The sequence below is a fragment of the Camelina sativa genome, chromosome 1 (genome assembly GCF_030686135.1).
Source record: "Camelina sativa cultivar CO46 ecotype springtype chromosome 1, ASM3068613v1".
Classification (NCBI taxonomy): domain Eukaryota; kingdom Viridiplantae; phylum Streptophyta; class Magnoliopsida; order Brassicales; family Brassicaceae; genus Camelina; species Camelina sativa.
Window position 1 is genome coordinate 12,414,319 of NC_141880.1, and position 24,662 is coordinate 12,438,980.

Consider the following 24,662-nt stretch of genomic DNA (forward strand, 5'->3'; position numbering starts at 1 on the left):
TATAAACCTCAAAAAATTCTTATTCCCAATTAAATGAAACACAAAACGGCGTCGTTTTGAATTGATGGAAAAATTGAAATCCTAGGGTTCTTCTCTCAAATCCCGATTTGTGTTTCTTCCTTCTTCTTCTCTCAAATCGGCGACGAGATAACCGACGAAGATGGACGATGAAGGTGATCAATTCGAGTGGAGAGAGGAAAGAGTGGGACGATACGAAGAGATAAGGTAAATCAAAGTATATTTCAATGTCTGATTTCAATTGAGGTTTATTTTAAGGTTTTGATCTTAGATTTCATGATGTCCTAGTGATACCAAAGTGAAATTCAATGTCTACAGTGGTGGATATTGGGTAAAAGATCATAAAGGTGACATCGCTTATCTGGAAGGTTCAGAACCGATAACTATAACATGTAATCCGGAAGAGTTCTTTGTTAACTTGTCGAGTGAGTTTAGAGGGGAAGGAATTTATGGGCAGATGTTGTGGTATAAGTTTCCATTTGAAAAACATAAGGAGTTTTGAGAGAAGAAGAAAGAAGAAACACAAATCGGGATTTGAGAGAAGAACCCTAGGATTTCAAATTTTCCCTCAATTCAAAATGACGGCGTTTCATTTAATTGGGAATAAATTTTTTTTTAGGTTTATAAGCATAAACTTGTATCATAATATCGAGTATTGTTGTGGGATGAACTAGTTAAGTCCTACGCTAAGCCAATGTGAGTTCGAGGGTTCGACCCATGGGAGTGTGAGGATTTTCAACATTTTTTTTGTAAAGAAAACGTACCAAAACGACGCCGTTTTGCAATTTCGATGCCAAGTCAATACACATGTGGATTCTGAGTCACCATCTCTATCGGTTGACTTAAATCCGTTAACGTGGACTTAGCAATTGGCTCAATTTTGTGAGTACAAGTATGAAAATTGAAATGTATTAGGATACATGTCTAAATTAGCACTCGTTGTTTGTAAAGAAAATAATTCACACTTTCTTGGAATGTACGGGTATGAAATGGCTATTTTCCCGCTACAAATATGATTAAAGTCTAACTAAATCACAAGATTACAAATTTAATAGGGCCAAAAATAAAATAAAAAGACATTAGAGATTATTTTAGCAAAATAAAAAAGCCAAATTTTGAAAGTGAATAAAACACAACTCGGGAGTGACACAACTCGGTGAGTTGGCTCGTTCGTAACATGGCGCGAGGTCTAGCTCTATGCTCCAATGGAAGAAAGCCTTCGACTTTACTCTCGAACTCTATTGCTAGGGTTTCATTATCGTTTTCTACTAAAACCCTTTTCACTTATTCGTATCCGTTTCAATCCCGCCACCCAAAATTCTCACGACTGTTCTGTAAACACGCCTGTGTTCCCGAGACGGTGGATGAAACGAGGTATAAGGAGCTTTTCAATAGAAGAATGGCCATGGCAGGACTTAAACCTCACCACCGAATTGGTAAATTATTGATCTTTTTCATAGTTCCTTCAATTCAATTGGTTAATGTTTTGACAATTTTGTGTGGTTTCAGCTTTGGGAGTTTCAGGTGGTCCTGATAGTATGGCGCTTTGTGTTCTAGCTGCAAAATGGAAAACTGAAGGATTAGGTTGTGTTAATAAGTCAGATGGTTTCATTGATGGACTTGTTGCTGTAGTTGTGGATCATGGATTAAGACAAGAGAGCAAAGATGAGGCTGAACTTGTCTGTTACAGAGTTTCTGAAATGGGTAAGTATGAATATTAGATGTAACCTTTTTGAGTTGGTTTTAGTAACTTGGGGGAGAATTTATAGGAATCAGATGTGAGATTGCAAGTTGTGATTGGGTTGATGGTAGACCAAAGCTTGGTCACTTGCAAGAAGCAGCTCGTGAAATGAGGTTTTACAATGTTTCCTTTTATTTCCATTGATTTGAATCATCACTTGTAAAGAAACTTGGTGTTTATTTGATTTCCCTCTTTGTAGGTATCAAATGATTTCGAATGTTTGCTTTCGACAACAGATTGAGGTCTTGCTTATAGCTCATCATGCAGATGACCAGGTAAATGGCTCTTTGAGACTTTAGACAAGGAAAGGTGTCATATTGAGATGTTCATGAAATGTTGTCTGAAGTTGGATGCAGGCTGAGTTATTCATTCTCAGGTTATCTCGTAGTAGCGGTGTACTTGGGCTTGCGGGGACAGCGTTTGCTTCTGAAATTTTCTCCCAAAATCTGCAGTTAGATGCAAAACGTATGAAGAACCGATCTATTCTCTTAGTGCGTCCGCTGCTGGATTTGTGGAAAGAAGACATGTACAAGGTTCTCTTGAAACTAGAAAGTCAAAGTTGTTTAGTTTTATGGTTGTTGTCATTAAACTCTTATGTTATTTACTAGCAGATATGTCAATGGGATAGACAAGATTGGGTTGAGGATCCTACTAACCGTAGTCAGTTGTTTGTTCGGAATAGGATTCGAACATCTATAGGAAAATTACCATCAGGCAAGTCTATCAAAACATCAAACCGGACTTGTTCTCTAAAGCTTGATGGTGATGTGTGAGACTAATATAAGTTATTGTTTTTTCTTTTCAGGTAACTTCAAATCAGAGCTGCAAGCAGTCATTTCTGAATGCAGGAGAACACGTTCATTTGTCGATAAAATTTGTACAGACTTAATCAATCAGACTGTAACAGTGACAGATGTAAGAGAGAGGGTATCATATGTATAAGCTCATATCATATGTATAAACGGTTTCTGAATTGGTAAAAGTGAAAAAGTCATATCTGTTTTGATATTGGTAATTGGCAGAAAGGGTATGCTATTCTTGATCTAGAGAGACTAAATCCTTCTGGAGTTAAAGAGTTTTGCCTGTCAAAGTATCTAGCTGCGGTCCTGCAGGTGGTTACATCTTCAGTTTTTATTCTTTGGAAAATTTATCATATCCTTTTGGGTATTTTCTTGACTCTTCTTTGCTCTTGAAACCCCAGTTTATCTCTCAACGGCAAAGACCAATCAGAGGAAACACTTCAAAGTTGCTTTTGAACTACCTCCGCTCAAGTCCATGCAGGGTAAGCATTTTTCATGTTGTTCTGCTCCTCTAGATTTTATTCTGTACTATTTTAAGTGACATTTGCTTCATTTGGGGTACTCAGACATCTCTAACAGCTGCTGGTTGCCACCTTAGTCCGGCTCCAGGGTCGAAGGGTACAAAAATTATAGTCTCCTGTTCTGCTGACTGTCCTTTACCGTCGAAGACAGAACTCTTGAACGTTTGCTTCAATGAAACTCAGAAAAATCCGACATCTGATGACCTTGGAAAAATTATATCAGAAGCAAAATCTATTTCAGACCATGCGGCCCCAAGCAGATTGTTTGAAGTTCAGCTTTTGGATGTTGCATCTGAATCCGTATTGAGTAAAGCCAGAGAGCTCAGTCTTATCAGTGAATCAACCTATACAACCATCGGTCTACTGCAGAGGGATGAAACCAGTAGGTTCATAACTAAAACAGAAGAGAAATCAGTGGATGAACCAGACCATGGAACCAACATTGCATCTTCCTCTGATAAAGTACATCTTCGTCCAGGGCAAAATCTCTACTTCATGAATCGGTTTCTCATCAGATGGAACTTGAGTGACCACCAATGTGATGAAGCGGTCTGCGGAAATTGTCCAGTGAGAACAGCTATATCAGTGGAGGTTCGGCACATGGTTGAATCCGACTGGCTATATCTAGCAGAGCTTTCAAGATGCTTGAACACAAATCATTCTACGTCATCCTCACAAAAAGCTCTCAGGTCCTTAAAGTTTATCCCAGCCGCAGCAAGGAGAAGCCTACCTGTCTTGGTCAATCACTGTGGATCACTCCTTGGCGTTCCTGTATGTGAAATTTCCATTTTTAAACCATTTTTTTGGGTCAGAATTAACAACTCCAAGGACCATAGACTGATTATTTTCTGTGTGCTTTTCAGGCTATTGGTCTCAGTTATTGTTCATGCCTTGAAGCATCTGCAGTGTTTCTTCCAAGAGTACCACTCGGAGGCGGTCATAGCTCATTTCTTTAGCCATATCCTGTTGCATTCATTCAATTCTAACAGACATTTATTCACTTGTACCAAATTTCTTGTGAAAAGAAATAATATTTGATCAAGAATCTGTATCCTAGGCAACTTTCGTTATTGAAAATCGCCAATTACACTCGTTTTTGTTTTCATTCAGAGTTTATGACTTGGGAAAACGATCATACTCCGCCGTGGCCACCTCGTTCTTTCAGTGGTTGAAATGAAGTAAACCATTGTTTCCAAGCTGCATCCTTCTGTTGCTCGACCCATGAGAGGAAAGCACTGTCTACTAGGCAAAAGATATTGACGTAAAGCAACTGGTATTGCACGGGAACATATCTGAAGTTTGCAATCTGAAGAAGCGGCCATGCTCCGCCTTCAAGAGCTAGAGCTGGAAGAAAATCCCTCTTGAGTCCTTCTTTCACTTCAGCTGTGTTCTTGCCTGTGGCGTATCCCATGTATGTGAAGAACACCAGTAGATCTATAGGCCCAAAGATAAGACCATCCATTGCAACTTTGGCAGCTACAAAACGTGTTGACTTTGGCACATATCGAAGCTTCAGTTTTATGAATTTATCCAGGCCTTCGTACCTGTGCAACCAAAAATAGAACAATATCAGGTTTATCAATCTATCTACAAACCACTCTTTCTCAGTATCTGATTCGGTGTCGTTGGATTAGGTGAGACGCAGCATAGGATATACAAAAGCTATAACTAAATGATCTGAGATCAGAAGGAGACAAACCAGAAGTGGCCAACAGGTCCGACGAAACCAAACCCAAACATGCTCGTGATAGCTACTCGCTTCCAGTTGACCTTGAATTCTGCATGTGCGTCACCATCTTTATTTGTGTCCTGTTAATATTGAACACTGTTTTAGTGCTGGAGCAGAGGTAGGTCAATAGAGTCTCGAGATATAGCCAAAACTAAGCAATATATATTGGCAAAACTTAAATAGATATCATCTGTTAAAATGGGAAAACCGATTTCTACATACCATGCACCTCTAAAGGAAAACGAATATCAAGGTATAAGCCAGAAAACATCTCAAAGCACCAAATGACTCTGAGCTTAGTTAGTGGTTTCTTGAATTCTAAAGGTTGTTTCGCAGCATAAGGTGTCACAACTATAAAACATCTCATGATTCCATAGAAGTTATGCAATAGGCTACAGTTGCTAATCAAGAAATAAATACATTACAGCATGAACATCTGTACCAATGGACCAAAATAGTGAGTGATAATATAATGTACAAAATCACATTGGCTCCACGATTATCTTTTAAGTATACCTATCACCATAGATAGAATCCCTCTTCTGAGCTGTTTGTTTAAGCTTTCAAAAAAGAAAACTGAAGCTGTAGTGCCAACAACGTTCTGGCCTAAGCACTAAAACGTCTCTGATTGTTGGACAAAGCCATTAGGTCGACAGTACACCATCATGGGATCTCAGAAAACAAGTAAATGCAAGTTTCTAATCGTCAACCAGCAAATGAATCAAAGTGCTGTTATACGAATGACCTAATCTTTGATATATGTAACAGCAAGAAAGCTCCAAAAATAGCATCAAGGTCTAAGGACGAGCTGCTTCAATCAATACATTTAATTCAAACACTAACCGATTCAGTGAAATGTCCCAAATACACTGATTGCAGTAAAATCTCAGAAGATGAACCTAAACTAATTTCAGTAAAATCAACACCAGAAGAAACACGCAACAGTATCAAGAATCGGAAGAGAATCCCCAATTTGAAGAAAACAAAAATCGAAGGTCAGAGAGAGAGAGAGAGAGGGAGAGGGAGATCGGAAGAAATGACTAACGGTGAGACGAAGAAGACGAGTTTTGGCAGTGGAGTGAGTGATGTATTGAGCGGTGACATCGCCGAATCCCCAAAGAAACCCAGAACTGATGACCTGAGTTTTCACTGGATGAACCGTCAGGCATCGCTGGTACCATCTCCAAAGCTTCAACATGATGTACCAGTCGCCGTATTTTCCGTCGCCGTCGCCGTCGCCGCGATAAAGAGAGAGAGAGAACCAGCCGTGGAAAGGAGAAGGGCGAATTTGATTGGTTAAGAGGAAAGAGGTTGACACAGCGCTTAACCTCTTCTTCCTAAACGTCTTCTTCTTCTCTTTAATCCTTTCTTCATTTTTTTATTTTTTTCCCGAGTCAAACAACAACACTCGAAAAAGATGTTAATATCATTATAGGCTTCTTTATTGGGCTTAGGCCCATTAATATTTAAACTTTTTTTTTTTTTTTGTGTTGGCAACATATGACCCAAAAAAAAAAAAAACGAAATTTCAAACTAAACAACTCGTTTTTCCAAAACATAAATAAATAAAAATAAAAAAATTTGTTTTTCTTCCAAAATTCGAGAATCACATAAGCAAAAGGAGTTGAGAGAGTATATAACCTAACTTCTATACTACGTTACGTTGATCCTGGTTGAGACTTGAAACGATGAAGAAGATGTCCAATCTTCCAAGGGATTTAGCGGAGGAGGTGCTCTCTAGGGTACCGATTACATCTCTTAGAAGAGTCCGATCAACTTGCAAAAAGTGGAACACTTTATCCAAAGATTACTTCTTTAAAAAGAAACACCTTGGTCGACAAGCAACAAAGGAAAGAGAGTTTATGGTCATCATGATGATGGATTTAAGGGTTTATTATTTGATGAGCGTAAATCTTCACAACGACGTTGAATCATGTATTCGGCGTGAAGGTAAACTTATTGGTCTAGACGATTCAGATGAAGTGGATGTAGCTCAAGTCATTCACTGTGACGGTCTATTGCTATGCATCACTAAGGACTACAATAAGCTCATGGTTTGGAACCCGTATTTGGGGCAAACCCGATGGATTAAGGTTTGGAACCCGTATTGGGAGCAAACCCCGCCGTGGAACAAGTACGCACACAAGTTCAGAGGATTTGACTTGTATTCGTATGCTCTCGGATACGACAAGAGCATCAAATCCTACAAAATCTACGACTTCAACTCTGATTCATGGAGGGTTCTCGACGTTACTCCAGACTGGACTATATATTATTATGACCATGGCATCTCTCTCAAGGGAAACACGTATTGGTTTGCAAGAAAGAAGCTTCCACAAGATGATGCTTTCTTAATCTCTTTTGATTTCACAAGCGAGAGATTTGGACCGCGTTTGCGTGTACCGTTCGAGTGGTATTGGAAAGCTACTGTGAGTCTATATATGTAGTGTCAGAGAGGAGCAGCTTGGGGTTTTATTTCAGCACTGGGACACAAAAATGTTGGAGATATGGATAACGAATAAAATTGAGCCTGATGTCGTGTCTTGGAACAGCAAAGTGTTCTTAGCAGTGAATATGAGACCACTCATAAACTCTGGCTTTCAGTTTTTGCTTACATATGTAAGTTTTTTCATTGACGAGGAGAAGAAAGTCGCTGTGTTTTTTGATAAAAGCAAAGAATCTCGCATAAACCCAACTCACAACGTAGCTTACATAATTGGAGCGGACGGATCCTTGAAAGAAGCGGATCTCGGAGAATCTGCGGACAAACATTGTTACCTTCTCGTGTGCTCTTATGTTCCAAGTTCAGTGCAACTTGATTAGTCCATTTTTACAAATACCTATATAGTCTATCTCTTGCGTATTTGCTAGTTTATTTTCTCTTTTGTCATGTTCTTTGAACGAGATTATTAATCAAATTGAAACCATGCAATGAAGAAAGAAAAATATTTGAAACAAAACCATGCATATGAAAGAAAAAAAAAAAGAACTAGTAAAGTTAAATTCTAGAAACAATCAAAAATCACAAAATTTCTTAAAATTAATCGAAGAAGTGAAACTTTCAAGGCATGACTTGTATATGCAGTTCGCATAAAAAAAAAAAAAAATGGGAAGAGAGACATCCAATCAAAACTCTGCCGGAACCTCTTCACCATCCACAACTAGGATGCTCTTATTGCTCGAATCATGTCAGTATATCTGCATCCATCTAGTGAACATCGTGCTCAAACGTACGTCTTGCTGTCCAAATCATTGTGTTCCTCTTTTGGAGCAAACGCAACAACTGGCTTCACAATATATAGCACATTATCAACAACGTTTCAAGCTCTTTTTAAACAATTAAAAACCAGGCTGCAGTAAACTTAATGTTAGCAACAATCTGAATTATTTTTTTTCTCTTTTCTAAGTTTATGGAAAGAATCAAAACCTACAATTCTCTTTAAAATTATTTTCTATATTTGATTGATGATTACGTGTCTTGTCACATGTTCAGTTGGTCTTTGGGCATTTAAGTCCAATTTTGTGGACATGAACCAACTCGATTAAGCTTTTTTTTTTTCTTTTTCTTTTCGTAATCGAATTCTTTTGGCCAATGTGTCCAATTAATCGAAAACCACAGGCGGAAGAAACCTAGAAAGTGCTTTTGAAGGTTTAACCTAACTTATTTACTACAACTCAACGTTCCTCGTTGAGACTTCAGACAATGACGAAGATGTCTGATCTTCCAAAGGATTTGGCGGAGGAGGTGCTCTCAAAGGTTCCGTTAACATCTCTAAGAAAAGTCCGATATACTTGCAAAAAGTGGAACACTTTATCCGAAGGTGAGAGCTTTGCAAAGAAGCACCTTGGCGATCAAGCAAAACTAGCAGCGAAGGAAAGAGAGCTTATGATGATCATAATGATGGATTTTAGGGTTTATCTGATGCGCGTCAATCTTCACAATGACGTTGAGTCAATGAGTCTGATATGTGTTATGGTTTTGATGATTTGGTTTAATGGTTTTGGTTTTAGTATCAGGTTCGGGAGTCTTTTCCTTTTCTAATTACGTAAGTCGTCGGCTTGTACGTGGGTCTTATATAAAGACCCTTTATGATCAATAAGAATTCAGCCTCCAACAATTAACCTAATTCTCTAGAAAGAGACTTGGGTTAAAGGGAAGGTTTAGCTTTATTCTCTTGTTCTAGTTTCAATCACGGCTCCAATCACTAGATCAAAGTCGGCTCATAACAACTTGGTATCAGTGCAGTTCGAACCGATGGGAGACTTTGATGGATTCACGGCAATTCTCACAAAGATGTCACAGCTCATGGATGATCAAAAAAGGGAATTCATGAAAGAGATGTCTGAGCTTAGGAAAGAGTTCAATGAACAGCTGGCTCCTTTGTCCTCAGCGATTAGTGAGCTACAACAAGCCACGACATCACAACAAGCTACCCTAGAAACAGTCTTAACCGTGATGGAAGCAACCAGAGCTGGTCAAGGGAACAGAAGGGACTTGACAAAAGCGGTGGTGGGAGAAAACCAAGGAGAGACAACAGAAGTTACAGGAGGATTTGAAGTTGGCAAGACGAACAAAACCGTGGGTTTGGAGCCAACATCCCCTGCGACTCACGTAAATCAAACGCTTGGTGGGAAGGGTTCCGCATCCATGGACAAAACAGCACCACAAAAAGGGACGTACCTTGGACACGAAGGGGTGATCCGAGGAGGACAGAAGAGTGCTTGTACCGGTGGTCCTTGGGCAGGGCGCTCTGTAGGTAATGAGAGAGGACATAGGCGAGCGGATGGTGGAGGTGACTGGCCTGTGAGGCCAATTGGTGATGAAGCCTACTCCGACTACTTTGCAGGAGACTTCCAGGGGCGAGGAGAGATGGGAGGCAGAGAGGAAGACTTCAAAGGTGGGAGAAATGTAGGTTTCTCATTACCGCCTGCACGGATAGAGTTTCCACCCTATGACGGGACTACAAACGCAATTGAATTGGTTACAGAAGTGTGAAGACTATTTTGAGGACCAGCGAATCTACCATGATGATGCTCGGGTTAGGCAGGCCACTTTTGTACTCACCGGACAAGCCTACCATTGGAACAATAATTTAAGAAGGCTGGTAACTCACAAGCTAAGATGGATCGAGTTTAAAAAAATATGCAAGAGCAGGTTTGGAAAAGCGGATGCTGTTAATCCGGTGGGCGAGTTATGTAACCTCTGGCATACGGGGACGGTCGATGAATACTGCAATCAATTCGATGAATGCTTGGGGAGACAGACACGATTAACCAGAGATCAACAACTGTGGCAGTTCTGCGCAGGGTTGACTGATAATTTACGCAAGGAAGTGGAATATTTGAGGCCTGAGACAATTTTTGAAGCCATGGAATATGCGAGGGATAATGAGTATAAGATAGTTGGAGATGGACGGGTGCACACGTTTGGAGGACATTCAGCTCCATCACAACGGTACCCAACCTCTTGTCCTAAGCCATGGTCTACAGGAAACCAAGTAGCTCAAGTTGGGGAAGAAAAAGAGTATCCTCAAACCAAAACAACCCCGCATAAGCAGGTTTGGAAGAAACTAACGATTTCTGAATTGGCGGAAAGAAAGGCAAAGGGACTTTGTTTCAACTGTGACGAGCCTTTTACACCAGGACATACATGTCAACGGGTTATGTTTCACATTCAGCTGGTGAGGGATGGGGAGGATCAGGAAGATAAACCATTAGAAGAGGAGTTGGTTGAATATGTGGAACGTGCTGGAGTGAAACCTAAAGCTGGAGCTTGAGGACAAGCTCCTAGTGGAGGAGGGGAGTAATGATATGTGTTATGGTTTAGATGATTTGTTGGTTTAATGGTTTTGGTTTTAATATCGGGTTTGGGAGTCTTTTCCTTTTAACATTAGATTAAGGTTTTGGTGCTTTTCCTTTTCTAATTACGTAAGTCGGCTTGTACGTGAGTCTTATATAAAGACCCCTTATGATCAATAAGAATTCAGCCTCCAACAATTAACCTAATTCTCTAGAAAGAGACTTGGGTTAAAGGGAAGGTTTAGCTTTATTCTCTTGTTCTAGTTTCAATCACGGCTCCAATCACTAGATCAAAGTCGGCTCATAACAGAGTCATGTATAAAGCGTGAAGGTGAACTTGTTAGCTTAGACGATGAAGTCAATATATCTCAAATCTTTCACTGCGACGGTTTATTGCTATGCATCACTAATGACCATACTAAGCTTATGGTTTGGAACCCGTATTGGATGCAACCCCGTTGGATCGTCCCTACACATAATTCCCACAAATTGTACTCGTATACGTATGCAGTCGGATACGAGAAGAGCAGCAAATCATGCCGTAGCTACAAAATCTTGAGATTTCTTGATTTTTTTCCCACTTATGTTGAGTTCAAAATCTACGATATTAACTCTGATTCATGGAAGGTTCTTGACGTAACTCCAGAATGGAAGATATACGCTCAGAATACTCGTGGCGTCTCTGTCAAGGGAAACACATACTGGCTTGATGGAACTAAGTGACGTGACTTAGTTTGTTTTGATTTCACGAGAGAGAGCTTTAGGTCGCATTTGCCTCTGCCTTTTGAGTTTGGAACTTTAGATACTGCCAGTCTGTCAAGTGTCAGAGACGAACAGCTTGCGGTTTTGTTTCAGTGCCCGAATAGATTTCAGATAGAGATCTGGGTAACAACGAAAATTCAGCCCAACTGGGTGTTGTGGAACAGCAAGGTGTTCTTATCAGTGAAATTGAGACAACTCACTCGCTATCACTTTCAGTTTCAAGTTAGAGCTGCGAGTTTCTTCGTCGACGAGGAGAATAAAGTCGCCGTTATTTTCGTTAAAGACAAAGAAGGTTTCATGAACCCTACTCGCAATCGCAATGTAGCTTACATCGTTGGAGTGGATGGATCCTTGAAAGAAGCCGATCTCGGAGTATCTCAAGTCAAAGATTGTTATCCACTTGTGTGCTCTTATATTCCTAGTTTAGTGCAACTTTAATTAGTCCATTTTACAATGCCTATACAGTCTGATTCTTGCATATTATTTACTTGTTGGTTTTCTCTTTTATAATGTTCTTTGAACAAGATTAATTAATTTTTTGTTTCTCATCTTTGTTTTTTCTGTTTGCCATGTTTTGGTTTCATATAATTGTCTTGTTCTTCTGTTATAGTAGATTCATAGCAAAAGTTTCTGTTTATTCTTTCATTTGCTATTTTAATTTTCTTGCTAATACTTTAAAGATTCAATGATTTCTTGGAGTTAAACTCTGTTCTTAATACCCCTTGCTCAGTTCAGAGTCTAATGCATATATAGGACGCCGGCAAGACACACATATACTACACACGTGAGCCCAAACATTGCCTGTTCGAAAAAGCTATAGAAATTTTGTTGAAACTCAACTGTAGCAGAAACATTAACAACGATAATATGCTATAATGTATGGTGTCCCGATGGTGTCCTGATTACAGAGCTATTGTACCTTTTAATAAATGCCTTTACTTTTTAATAATATTCGAAAAAAACGTTTTAGGCGTCCGCCTCCACCCCGTCTAGGCGCTAGGCGCTATAGCACCGCCTACATGACTACTTTGACCGCCTAAAATTATAGTATTATCATTTTAGTGTATTTTTAAAACTTTAATTGCACAAATTTAAAATTAATAAGATTTATTTCTATAAATATAATTATAAATGTTTAATATGTTATTTAAAATGAATTGAAATAATGTTTTTATCTATTATTTTGTTTTTGACTTAATATTTTTATTATTCTTATACATATTTTGTATAATTATGTATATAATATCATATATATATATATATTAGTTTATAGTGTAAACGCCTAAAACCGCCTAGATTCCGATTAGGCGTTCTAGGCGCTAGACGTTGGATCACCGCCTAGTTAACGCCTAACGCTTTTTTGAACATTTTTATTATTATTTACATATATATGCCATTGAGATATATGAGACAATGTTTTTTTCTATTAACTTTTAAAAATGAAAGATTTAATCAACTATTATTCCATTTCACAAAAGAATTATAAACCATTTATTTAATTTTTTGAAATGCTAAAATTAGTCTCCTATTTTGAAAAAGTCTAATGACTATTCAACTATATTTAAAAAATTTAATTGAATGAATTATCACAATAATCATAAAAGTAAATTACATATCACAAACAATTTAAACTTATTCACCTATTTAACTTTTTGACAAAATTATTCTTCGGTTTAAAAAATCCGATAACTATTCAAGTATATTAAAAAATAATTATCACTATATTTTTAAAAATAAATAAAATTTCCAAACAATTTTAAATCTTTTCACCAATCTAAATTTTTTGAAAAACAAAAACTTTGTCACCTATTAAAAATTTCCAATGACAATTTCCAATCTTAACATGATATCCATGTTATTGAATTTTTTGAAAACCCTAGACAATCATTTTTCCCTATAAGTTTTCACCAAAACTACACTTTTTGATAATTATCATTTTTTATACATTTTTTTCATTGCAGTTTTACACTTAAGATTAGTTTAATTAAATCGGTTAGTCTAAAAAAGATTGCTTTATCTATTTAATGGCATAGTGATGTAGATAATAATGTGAAACATAAAAGATGTGCATTTGATTTTAGAAACACAAAAATACATCAAAACATTTTCCACCATGTTGAAATTCTTTTTCTCATTCAAATATTTCACGGATGAAACGTATTTTTACGCGAAAATAAAATAAAAATAAAAATAAACTTTACTAACAGATTTTGTTTTACACTGCAGATCTTTTGTGCAATCATCCAATTTGATGCTTTTAGGGCTTCGTGAAATCGCTGGGAATTCGTAGCTTCTCCATGACACCTCTCACTATCGAAGGGTTGAATTGATTCATTTGTTGTTGTTGTCGTCGCCATTTCTCAAGCACCGTTGTGATTTCTGCTTTATGTTCTAAAGCCGCTTCGATTCGACCCTGCAGAGTTAGGTTCCTTGCAGGGGAAGGTAGGTTTTTGTTTGTGTAGGAGCAAAAGAATTGAGTCCTGCTACCTGTAAGCAAGACGTGTTGGTGAAATTGATACCTGATCATGCTCATTTTCAATGACCAGAAAGATAAATTGATATTTCAGGTGAAATTGGTACATGTAAGCGAGACGTGTTGGTGAAATTGATATGTCATGTGTATTTTTGATTTGTCCACCTGTGTGACCAAAGTGCATTTATCTTTCTGGTCAACCATTATGAGAGAACTCCACAGTTAATCATGTTTAAGCTTTGAAAGTTTCATGATTTGGAAAAGTGATTGTCGCAATTATGCGAGTGAGAAATGAAGAAATATTACATGGTGATTTGTAAGGTCGGTAAACAAGTCTTAGACATGATGTCCTCCCGAACATAGTGTACCGGCTGTCGGATAAAAGTGAGTTCATGGGCCTAGAGAGGACATGGAGCTCACTTAAGAGGTGACGGCCGGAACATTGCAGTGATAAAAATTTTATTTTAACAATAAATTATCTTTGATTGTAAAAATACATCTTTAGTAGTAAAATCAGATGTTAATAAAAATGAGATTTGATGGCATGTTTGCGTGTAAACAAAATTGTGAAAAAATTGTGAAATCATAGTTTAGACGAGATTGTGAAATCATGTTTTGCGATATGAAAATTATAATAATGATGAGTATTTGGCGAAAGTTTTGATTATTAATAATTGAGTTTTAGATTATTATAATTATTATTTTAAGAAATTCATAATATATAAATATAAATTCGTGTATTAAAGCAAAAATGAATATATTTCCTGACTAAAAAGGTATAAAGTATATATACATATATATACTTTTTTTAAAAAGTTGATCTTTTATAACAAAACTAGATTAGGACCCACACAATGTGAGGGTTTTAAAATTATTTAATAAAATTATTTTTTTTCAAAAATGTATAAATAATATTTTGTAAGTGAAATATATTTTTCGGAAATAAAAAGATAAATATTTTTAATTAGAAAGAAGTTTTATCTATTTTTACTTTAATAGATAAATTATTATTACAATTCTTACAATAACCTAAAGCTAAATTATCGACCACCAAAATGTTTTTTAAACATTATCCATTATGAATATTATTATTGTCAAATTTCTAAAACAATCAACAACTTATTCACAAATTTTTTTACATGCAATCAACCCGTCAAAGTGTCATCTTATTAACATCTACGTATAGTTTTACTCTATGTTTTACCACTAATAATGTGTTCTTATACGCTAAAATATTTTATTGTTAAAATACACTCTTTATCACTATCTATAAAATGTATATGTGAACAAATTAAACTAATTTTTGTCTCTTTACTTTCATTTTGACGTAGTTTTTTTTCACCACTAAAGTTTGTAGGGACAGTTTGTTTAACCTCTAAAACTGTTTATTGAAAAAATATTTTGGATGAAAAACTGAGGAAAAAATATCTACACGATTGAAATGAGTTTATGACCAACCCAATAAAATTTCAGAAATTAAAAGATAGTTACAAAAATAAAAAATTATACACAATGATATAGGAGTCTCAGATAATTTATAGATATAAAATATAATTTTTAAAAAAAATCTAAAATACTACAGCATAAGAAATTTAAAATATTTATTTTAAAAGGAATAAATAAATAAAGATCTTACATATCTTTAACTGAAAAAAAAAAAGAAACTCAAAATAATAGAAAAAAATTATTTCAAAATATCAAGGAATTTCTAATAAGAAAATCAAATTTAACTAAAGAATATAACTAAAATCTAAAAATACTATAACATAATTAAATTAAAATAATAAAAAGAAGGAATAAACAAATAGATTTGTCATCCAAAATTGTATAAGACAAACATATTAAAAGTCTTGACCATCGTGTAAGTTGCGAAGTTGTAATTTTGGAACCTTGTATTTTGGTAAACTATTTTAGACAATGAAAATCAATGAAAATTTTAAAATAATACGATATCTATTATTTATAGATGTGAAAATAGTCAGATAGGTGAAAGTCGTCGAAGATATATGTGTAACATTATCTAAATATTGTACGTACACATTGACTTAGTTTGTCTACCCATATATGAAGCATAGTTAAATCCAACCTTATACGAGATTTATCTGCAAGTATTTTCGACCATTACTTAATATACATCTTTATTAATAAGACATATGCTCTATTTCCTTATGGTGATAGATAAATATTTATTTTTTGCTTTTGGATTAGTTTTTTTTGTTAGGTAAATATTTTTTTAACTTTTTTTTTTCTAGCGATTAACTTTACATATGTCAAAATTTAAAATTGTTAATTTAACACATGTCGCGATCATGTTAATCAGTAATCTGGACACGTCTCGACATCTTATCGATACAATTGACACGTGTCACGATCTCGTTAATAAGTAATTTTGACATCAAACTTTATATAATAAGATATTCATATTTTTTTATTAAATTTAAATTTATTCAATAATTTTAAAACTGGTGCGGATCTTAATCTAGTATTTTATTTAAAGATAAACTTATGATTTTTTCAATGAAGTTTGTAAGCTCAAACTTTTTTAATGTATTTTTTTTCGAAAGATATGAAAAAAGATCAAAGAGAAGTAATAATATCATCACTTGAAGAAGGCTTGAAGCTTTGTTATTTTTACTATTTTTCCTAAGTATCTTTCTTTTTTAATTTATCCTTTTTTTTTTCAGACGAAATAAACCTCACCGGGAAAAAGAAAAAATTGAAGCTTTTAGTTGATGACGATGATGATATCTCTTCACCTCTCTACTCGACCACTAGCTTTCCTCAAATCTGATTCAAATTCCAGATTTTTCAGGAACCCTAATCCCAATTCCGTCCAATTCATCCCAAAATCCCAACTTTTTTCTTCCCGCCGTCTCAATTTCAATGCTCGAGCAACAAATTTCAACCGTAGAAACTACCGGCGAAGTCTCAGTTGCCATGGGGTCAAGGATTCAGGTGAGACAACGAAGTCTGCGCCGTCGTTAGACTCCAGCGGCGGCGGTGGAGGAGGAGGAGGCGACGGCGGAGACAGTGGTGATGATGGTGAAAGTGAAGTGGAGGAAAAAAACAGACTTTTTCCTGAATGGCTTGATTTCACGTCTGACGATGCGAAGACTGTGTTCGTGGCTATTGCTGTGTCCCTGGCGTTTCGATCTGTTATTGCAGAACCTAGATACATTCCTTCCTTGTCCATGTATCCTACTTTTGATGTTGGAGATAGATTGGTTGCAGAGAAGGTATTTGTTTTCTTAGTGAAAGACCAAATTTTGGAATCATCAGCTATGTTAGTTAAGGGATTAGGAAGTTATGGGATGATGATGTCAAGGTTTCTCACATTGTTGGTTTTGTGTTTTGATTACAATGTAAAAGGTTACATCTTTAGAGAGATTACAATGTAAAAGGTTACATCTTTAGAGTGATTACAATGTCAAGGTTACATCTTTAGAGAGATTACAATGTCAAGGTTACATCTTTAGAGTGTTTATAGTGTCAAGGTTACATCTTTAGACTGTTTACAGTGTCAAGGTTACATCTCTAGAGCGATTTTATTGATGGGTTTTGGTGATTTGTTTTTACAGGTGAGTTATTATTTCAGGAAGCCTTGTGCAAACGATATTGTAATCTTCAAAAGTCCACCAGTTCTACAAGAAGTTGGGTATACTGATGCGGATGTATTCATTAAAAGGATTGTTGCGAAAGAAGGCGATCTTGTAGAGGTATGTATGGTCATATTCTGGCTATTAGCATGTGGTACACTAGTGAAGGACTTGTGATAGTGAAGCTGGTGGTTATTTGATTTTGGGGTAATGCGCGTAGGTACATAATGGGAAACTGATGGTTAATGGTGTTGCTCGAAATGAAAAATTCATCCTAGAGCCTCCTGGTTATGAAATGACACCAGTTGTAAGTACCATCTCTGCTTTGTAATCAACTGTTGAAACCTAAACCTTCTGGTTTATCTTCTGTTCTGATTTTGGTTGTTCAACATTGTAGAGGGTACCGGAAAATTCAGTCTTTGTGATGGGTGACAACCGGAATAACAGTTATGATTCGCACGTGTGGTAAGAGGCATATTCTTTATCTGGTTTTGAGATATCTATCATGGGATTTAGCTCCTTTTTGGATTGTTCCTTATTCACTTGTGTTTCAGGGGTCCTCTGCCTTTGAAGAATATTATCGGACGGTCAGTTTTTCGGTATTGGCCACCAAACAGAGTAAACGGGACAGTACTAGAAGGTGGTTGTGCTGTTGATAAGCAATAGAGTACTGAAACCTTTTGATTCTTCCTTTTAAACACTTGTGCAGATAAAAAACGAAAACCATGTATCTTTCTATTAAGGAAAAAATTGCATATTTGAAAATTGCAAAGTTGCATTGAAAAGAAATTTGAATTCTTATTAGCAGGATGAAGAAATATAGAAAAGGTGTTTACTTTGTAACGAGTTTACAGGTCTTGTGAGAGAATTTTATGGGTTTGGATGTCTTGGAAGAGGAGATGAAGAAAGAGCATGTGATGTGATTCACGTGCTTCGACTTGACCAGCTTCCCCAAAAGATTACCTTGCGATCTGATGTCAAACTCTAGTTTCACTGGAACTTTACCCTTCTTGTCAGAAGCTGCTAAGTGTGGTCCTGCTCCATACAAAGGGACCTCGGCGCCAGTGAGCTTTACAATGGCTATGTGCTTGCTCTTTCTTGGTTGGTAATAGCTCTTAAGCTTCATAACCAGAACACGAAAATCAGATTACCATGATGATATGAGCAATGAGTCTAATCTAAGACAGTTGAGTACCTGACCAGTGGCGAGGGTGAAAGAGGAGAAGGTGAGTTTGAAGGTAGAAGAAGAGACATGGATGCCAAAGTAAGGAGCAGGACTGTGTATTGTAACCTTCACTGAGCTGTTAAAGCTCAGAATCCTGGTGGCAACACCTGTTCTGTCTATTCCTTCTCCGTAATAAAAGCTATGGAGGCTAAAGCTCTTGACGGAGACGACAGTTGAGAAAGGATGGGAAGCTCCCCACAAAACAGAGCAGAAAACAGAGAACACAACCACAGTCCCGAACACTACCAAAACAGCTCTGCATTGTGGCACTGACAATCCTCTGTTCTCTTCATAAACTTCATCTTCATGAATCGTGTAAGGCTTCTCTGGCCAATACATATTACTCCTCCGGGAGCTTCCTTTCCACCGAGATCCCATACCACTAGTCCCATTGGAGGTACGGCTCGAAGAAGAGAGACGTGATTCAGTGAGAATAGTGTAGTTTGGGGTATGAACCTGAATAAGCGAAGCAGAGGATGAGGATTTATCACCATCGTCTAAGTGAGACACGCTTGAAGGGCTCTCAACGTAGTAAGCTTGTTTAGGTGACGATATCGATAGGTCCAAACTTGTTCTTTCTGATTCTGACGTAGCGTCCATCATCTTTTCTTCTCTCTGTGTGTTTTTGAGATCGACGTAAATATTAAAAAAATGGATTTAGAAACTTTATGTGTAAGAAGATAATTCAAGAAGAGAACACGGCGTAGAGAGTGGATTTTAGAAACGACCCCTTTGAAGCTTTCTTTTTTTCATTTCTTTAATTGTTTATAAATGGTTTGGTCCAAAAAACTAACCGTTTTTAACGGGTTTATTTCTTTAAAATATATATATCAAACAACCAAAAAACAAAACAAAGGGAACCTGTTAAATTACACAACAACAAAAAAAGAAGAAATATATCTATCAAGTACAAGTCTTGTGGGTGAATTTTACAAACGTTGTGTTGTTGGAAGAGATAAGGAAGAAGCAAGAGAGGTGTTCCCGATGTCTAGACTTGACCAAGTGTCCGACAATATTGGCTCGTGATCGGATCTCGAACTCTAACTTCACGGGAACTCCGCCATTATGGTCTGAAGCAACTAACTCGGCTCCTGCTCCGTATAGTGGAACCTTGGAGCCAACGAGGTTGATCATGGACGTGTGATTGCTTTGCTTTGGTTGGTAGTAACTCTTCAAATGCGCAATCGCAAGCGTGAACTGACGAGAGTAGATGAGGCTGATGGCAGAGGAGCTGACGTGGATGCCAAAGAATGTCGAAGGATTGTGTATTGTGATCTCCATGGAACATTTAAAGTTCAAGATCTTTGTTGGAACTCCTGTACTGTCTGAACCTTCTCCGTAGTAAAAGCTATGCACATTCACACCCTATTTTACACATACAACTCAAAATTAAACACTTGTATAGAACTTTACCCTAAACTAAGGTAACTAATCGCAAATTTTTATGTTTTCAGTTATAATTAAGGAAGTGATTTGGTTCTATATATTAAAACACTTTCTAGATAATGTAATCGCCAACACCAACACATACAACTAATTCAAGGTCTAAACAAAGATTCAAACGATTGTTTGTTTGTGTTTGTGCATATATGTTATACTATTTCAAATGAAACCACTACAACTAGGCTGTTACTTGTAAACGATAACACCAAATTCAAAATCTTGTTTGAAAAACACAAACTTCTCTTTCTTTTTAAAATGTGGAAAACGCAAATGCAAACACACGAACTAAGTTAAATATATTTATGTAAGTAAAAATAAAATTACCTTGATGTAGACGATTGGAGGAAAAGATTGAGAAGCACCAAAGAGAACCGAACATAGAAGAACAAAGATACTCAACGTCGCAACAACTCCCAAAATAAGTCTACAAGTAACAACTGAGACTCCCCTGTTGTCCTCGTAAAGATCGTCGTACCGTCCATCACCACTTTCCTCTTTATCAGCCGGAGACCATCTTCCGCCGTGATATTTCCTCCGTCCCTTCCACCGGAATCCTCCACCACCGCCATTAGATACACGGCTAGCAAACGATGAGTGTGACGGAGACTCTGTGGGAGTGGTCTGGTGAGTCGTCAGTGCCACCGAAGAAGACTTTTCGGAGTCACGTGATGGGCTTTGAACGTAGTAAGTAGGCTGTTTCGGTGATGATTCGTCGAGGCTTGTGATGTCTGAGTCAGATTTTAGATATATCTTCATTTTTTTGGTTAATCATCTACATTAATGTTTGCTCTTGTGCTCATAAATATTGCATTTTGTGGGTGCATGGGAACAAAACAGGGAAATAATTACAAGCGTTAGGTTGGGTAAAACAAAGGCCCATAGGTTAGGTGACCATTTGTCACTAGTTTCGGGTGTCAGTTACATAGTAGTACGTTCTCAATTCTCCATGTTTGACATTTGTAACCGAGGCATTTTAGTCACTCCTTTTAATTAGTTGGTTAAAGCGTAGATATGATGTTGTGGGAGAAAATAAAGATCAAAAAGATAGTTTTGATTTAGCTAAAGCTAGTTATGGTGCTTCTTCTCAAGTACGTACTATACAATTCGGTTACCAACAGAACTCGTTTGGTTTCTTAGGTTATAAATTAATATTGAAAATTAAAAGGGACAATGTCACATTGAAAGCAACGTAACTATTTGATCTCAGTATAAAATTTCGTAAACAAGTAACATGTGACTGATATAGTATTTTAGCAAGAGCTAGAAAACATAGTGCCTATTAATGATTCTTATTAGAGCTGTGATTTTTTTTTTTTTTTGGTAAGGTATTAGAGCTGTGATTTTAATAATAATATATAAATTCCAAATTTTCAAACATTGACAGGAACATAATACAAGATTTTAGTCGTAGAGTTATACAAGAGAGGATCGACCGTGTGAAGATTGATTGTAAGGATCCCAGTAGGCGACATGCTCATACCCCAATTATTGTCTACAATCAGCCGTCTCAAGGAAATCTCCGCACAATAAATCTCTAACCGCTTGTTAACAAAATCACGCTTGAGCTTTTCTCAAAGGGTTTCTATCCAAAATAGTACATTTTTAAAACTTAATTGGATTTTTAATACATTTACTATTTATAATTAGATAATTAGGTAGGTTTTACTATTTGTGTAATAGAATAGTTGTGAGATAGATGAGAAAGTGGGGTAAAATGTATTATTGTGAAATTACAAAAGGGTAGTTGGCGTACAGCTCATTTAGGTACGGAAATACAAAAATAGAAATATTTTTAATTTATTAATATTTAATGTACTTTATATCAGTTGTACAAATGAAAATGTGTATATTAATATACATATGTATACTAAATTAGTTGTACACCTCAAATACATATACACTTAATAAACTGTACGGATTGCATATGTATATTTAATGAGTGTACGGGTAAAAATTTGTGAACTTTATTTTACATAATAAAAACAAATTATCAAATAAAATGGATATCAAATAATAGATGCAAGAATATAGAATTTTATATACCTAAAATTTTTTAGAAAATAAATTTATTTTGATTAGTATTTTAAATATTAAATTCAAGGGGTCATGTAATAAAATAATAAAATATTTAATTTTAATGGCATACTTGTAAATAAAAGGATTTTTTGAGGGTTAGAAAGTATGTGAATAGTTGAAAGTGATTATTTTGCAAATTATAAATAGTGAATATACTAAATTGCCAATTATGTTTAAAAAATGTACTAATTTTCCAAATATCTCTTTCCCAAAAGACCAAAATATTCAGACCAAGGTTGATCAATTTGTTCCTCGGAAGTAATTCTTCAAGGTTTTTGTTGATATTGTGCATCAGCCTATAAGACTCCCACAGTTTTACCATCTTCCCACCAAAGTGGACCGCTCTTGAATCACAGAGCTCATACTGCAAACTAAACACCTTCATCCAGTGTATCCCTACCGCATCATCACACCGATCCAAATCCTCTCTCGGCTTACAGAAGTATATATTTCCGTCTACACCACAACTGTATATCAAGAGCAATACACCTGACGTGGGCATACCATTAACCCAGCCACCGATGACGTAGATTCCCCAATCCAACGACACCACCGAGGATCCTTTCTGTGGCTGAGAGGGGGACGAGGGGATGGGATGAGCACGATTCACGTGCTTCCCGGTGTAAGCGTCTACTGATGGAGGGAGGATGAACCAACGTGGGGTTGGGTTAGGAAGTACGCATAAACATACGTAGAGTTTGAACAAAAAAAAAAAAAAAAAACATACGTAGAGAAACTTTTTAGTGCAACCCATCGACGATCGTATCTGGTAGAGCTCTTCAGAAACCACCAGAGACCCGCAGCTTTTGGAGACGACACATAAAGCTGCATGATCAACGCGGGCAAAGCAAGTTATGGCCACCGCATCAGGCAGCGATAACAACGAAGATGCCACAGCTTCGGGAGCGTAGTTGGGCATGTGAGAAGGATTGATCGTTTTATGAAATCTGACTACCTCATTTTATAATTTTTTTCAATGCTGTTTTTAATACTAAATCTCATTTTCATCCCAATTATTCCAGCTTATTAATTAGAAAAAGTAATAGTTTTAATGTATTTATAAAGAATCAAATCAAAATTTCTATAATTTTTTTAATATCTGTGCATTATGTGACACAATTTCTTATTAAGAATATAAGATTGAATCTCTATTTTCCTTTTCACTTATATTATCAAATAGATTTATTAAAAATTATAATTGCCTTGCTTGCTGTTCTGAGGTATTTACAATTATCTTGGCCCATTTGGTTTTTAATGAACAGGCCCATTACAAAGGACATTAAAAAACTTTGTATTAGATTGTAAAAAATTGATACAAGATCAACAACCAAGAAGGTGATTTTCATCTGAATGAAATCAAAGATGGACCATAAAGGGTTCAGTAATGACCCACTAGGGCACCTATTCCCTATAGAGAGTCCGAGGCATCTCTTATTCATCCATAGCCTGAAGACCGGATAGTAAAAGGAATATTTTACCAAGCAGAACGCCAATGCTTGATCGATCGAAATTCTAACAGGACTATGTCCAGCAAGATTAGTAACAGAAAAAGATTAAATGAAAACCAATATTTTATTTAGGGTAAACAAAAAAAATTATATGAGAATTAGGGATTTAAAGGGATCATCAGATAGGAGCGAAAGACTGTGCTGAAGATATTAATCATAGTATTATCATCTGAACTATGCGTTATCAATCATCACTTGACCCCTCTTTGCTCTAATTCTCACATCAGTCTAATCAAAAAGAAAAAACAAACTAAATCGGATTTGGATTAAAACAAAAGAAAAGGCCTCATAGAGAAGATTAGGTTTATCAACACGGATTAATTAAGACATATGCTTGTCGATAATCATTTAAATCACTGGCCACTATTCCCTAATAAGAAGATCAACCAAAACAAGAAACAAAAAACTAAATCGGATTTGAAATTCGATGAACTTAGGCCTCATAGAGAAGATTAGATTTATCAACAAGGATTAATTCAGACATATGCTTGTCAATTTTTTGATTAAATCATTGGCCAAACAAAATCGATTTATATAAAAGAAAAACATTGAAAACAAAGAAGAAGAATGGACTCAGAATATGGGTGGTGATATAACAGAGTGGTCGGCAAATAGGCCTTTACGGCCGTTTTTACGACGAACGAGACCTTAATATCAATCGTCACTGTCCATTAAAAAACCCTAACCTAAACTCATACAGAGGAAGAATGATGAAAAACCAAAACCAAAAATAACCACAGAGAGGAGCTTAATCGGCGGAGATCTAAAGAAACCCTAAAGAAGTTGTAGTTGTTGAATGGTTTACTTTCTCACGCTATTTATACAGAAAAATATATTGGTAGCTAGGGTTTTTGGCTCCTTTCACAAGCGTTTTTATACTAGAAACAACGTGTAGTGCGACACGAATATCTTTAAACTACACGCTGTTTCAAAGTCTAAAACAATATTTTTTAGGGGCCCATCAGCCCGTC

The 24,662-nt window shown here is 36.3% G+C and overlaps 7 protein-coding genes, 1 long non-coding RNA gene, 2 other non-coding genes and 1 pseudogene across 13 annotated transcripts; 5 read left to right on the forward strand and 6 right to left on the reverse strand.

Annotated features, from left to right (window-relative positions):
• The first annotated feature begins 1,054 nt into the window (after nt 1-1,054).
• Nucleotides 1,055-4,122, forward strand: LOC104789636 (uncharacterized). Of its 3 annotated transcripts, none has more exons than XM_087457580.1 (11): nt 1,055-1,454; nt 1,528-1,722; nt 1,788-1,872; nt 1,959-2,034; nt 2,136-2,292; nt 2,371-2,473; nt 2,565-2,674; nt 2,782-2,871; nt 2,961-3,041; nt 3,126-3,851; nt 3,944-4,122. In XM_087457580.1, exons 4-11 carry the CDS (start codon nt 2,021-2,023, stop codon nt 4,034-4,036), a joined length of 1,374 nt encoding a protein of 457 aa, XP_087313706.1. In that variant the 5' UTR covers nt 1,055-1,454; nt 1,528-1,722; nt 1,788-1,872; nt 1,959-2,020; the 3' UTR covers nt 4,037-4,122. The 3 variants fall into 3 exon arrangements, with proteins under 3 accessions (XP_087313706.1, XP_087313701.1, XP_087313702.1); XM_087457575.1 differs by having other exon boundaries at nt 1,100-1,454; nt 2,116-2,292; XM_087457576.1 differs by having other exon boundaries at nt 1,151-1,454; nt 2,106-2,292.
• Nucleotides 4,092-6,215, reverse strand: LOC109124573 (uncharacterized). The gene is made up of 3 exons (XM_010515301.3): nt 5,855-6,215; nt 4,780-4,889; nt 4,092-4,624 (listed from the first exon to the last, which is right to left on the reverse strand). The coding sequence occupies exons 1-3, from the start codon at nt 6,005-6,007 to the stop codon at nt 4,213-4,215; spliced, it is 675 nt and encodes a 224-aa protein (XP_010513603.1). The 5' UTR covers nt 6,008-6,215; the 3' UTR covers nt 4,092-4,212.
• A 291-nt stretch (nt 6,216-6,506) lies between these two features.
• On the forward strand, nt 6,507-7,632 carry LOC104707630 (putative F-box protein At3g23420). 2 transcript variants are annotated; one of them, XM_087509032.1, is made up of 3 exons: nt 6,507-6,902; nt 6,945-7,049; nt 7,273-7,632. In XM_087509032.1, the coding sequence occupies exons 1-3, from the start codon at nt 6,507-6,509 to the stop codon at nt 7,630-7,632; spliced, it is 861 nt and encodes a 286-aa protein (XP_087365158.1). The 2 variants fall into 2 exon arrangements, with proteins under 2 accessions (XP_087365158.1, XP_087365159.1); XM_087509033.1 differs by having other exon boundaries at nt 6,534-6,902; nt 7,184-7,632.
• An 889-nt stretch (nt 7,633-8,521) lies between these two features.
• On the forward strand, nt 8,522-11,808 carry LOC109132231 (putative F-box protein At3g24580). The gene is made up of 3 exons (XM_087509034.1): nt 8,522-8,768; nt 10,919-11,235; nt 11,446-11,808. The coding sequence occupies exons 1-3, from the start codon at nt 8,522-8,524 to the stop codon at nt 11,806-11,808; spliced, it is 927 nt and encodes a 308-aa protein (XP_087365160.1).
• LOC147949831 (uncharacterized) lies at nt 9,065-10,586 on the forward strand (annotated as a pseudogene).
• A 4,540-nt stretch (nt 11,809-16,348) lies between the features above and the next one.
• LOC104789652 (chloroplast processing peptidase) lies at nt 16,349-18,204 on the forward strand. The gene is made up of 5 exons (XM_010515319.3): nt 16,349-17,079; nt 17,422-17,559; nt 17,660-17,746; nt 17,837-17,904; nt 17,994-18,204. Exons 1-5 carry the CDS (start codon nt 16,576-16,578, stop codon nt 18,103-18,105), a joined length of 909 nt encoding a protein of 302 aa, XP_010513621.1. The 5' UTR covers nt 16,349-16,575; the 3' UTR covers nt 18,106-18,204.
• On the reverse strand, nt 18,172-19,374 carry LOC104789645 (uncharacterized). Its single transcript, XM_019227945.2, has 2 exons — nt 18,635-19,374; nt 18,172-18,559 (listed from the first exon to the last, which is right to left on the reverse strand). Exons 1-2 carry the CDS (start codon nt 19,265-19,267, stop codon nt 18,272-18,274), a joined length of 921 nt encoding a protein of 306 aa, XP_019083490.1. The 5' UTR covers nt 19,268-19,374; the 3' UTR covers nt 18,172-18,271.
• A 65-nt stretch (nt 19,375-19,439) lies between these two features.
• LOC109125680 (uncharacterized) lies at nt 19,440-20,937 on the reverse strand. The gene is made up of 2 exons (XM_019227947.2): nt 20,432-20,937; nt 19,440-20,029 (listed from the first exon to the last, which is right to left on the reverse strand). The coding sequence occupies exons 1-2, from the start codon at nt 20,861-20,863 to the stop codon at nt 19,568-19,570; spliced, it is 894 nt and encodes a 297-aa protein (XP_019083492.2). The 5' UTR covers nt 20,864-20,937; the 3' UTR covers nt 19,440-19,567.
• A 1,358-nt stretch (nt 20,938-22,295) lies between these two features.
• On the reverse strand, nt 22,296-23,115 carry LOC147949832 (uncharacterized). Its single transcript, XR_015561479.1, has 2 exons — nt 22,911-23,115; nt 22,296-22,816 (listed from the first exon to the last, which is right to left on the reverse strand). It is a non-coding gene; the product is annotated as an uncharacterized LOC147949832 (long non-coding RNA).
• A 686-nt stretch (nt 23,116-23,801) lies between these two features.
• On the reverse strand, nt 23,802-23,895 carry LOC147949833 (small nucleolar RNA snR60/Z15/Z230/Z193/J17). Its single transcript, XR_015565600.1, has one exon. It is a non-coding gene; the product is annotated as a small nucleolar RNA snR60/Z15/Z230/Z193/J17 (small nucleolar RNA).
• Nucleotides 23,896-24,260: 365 nt separating this feature from the next.
• Nucleotides 24,261-24,361, reverse strand: LOC147949834 (small nucleolar RNA Z43). Its single transcript, XR_015565590.1, has one exon. It is a non-coding gene; the product is annotated as a small nucleolar RNA Z43 (small nucleolar RNA).
• Between the last annotated feature and the right edge of the window lie 301 nt (nt 24,362-24,662).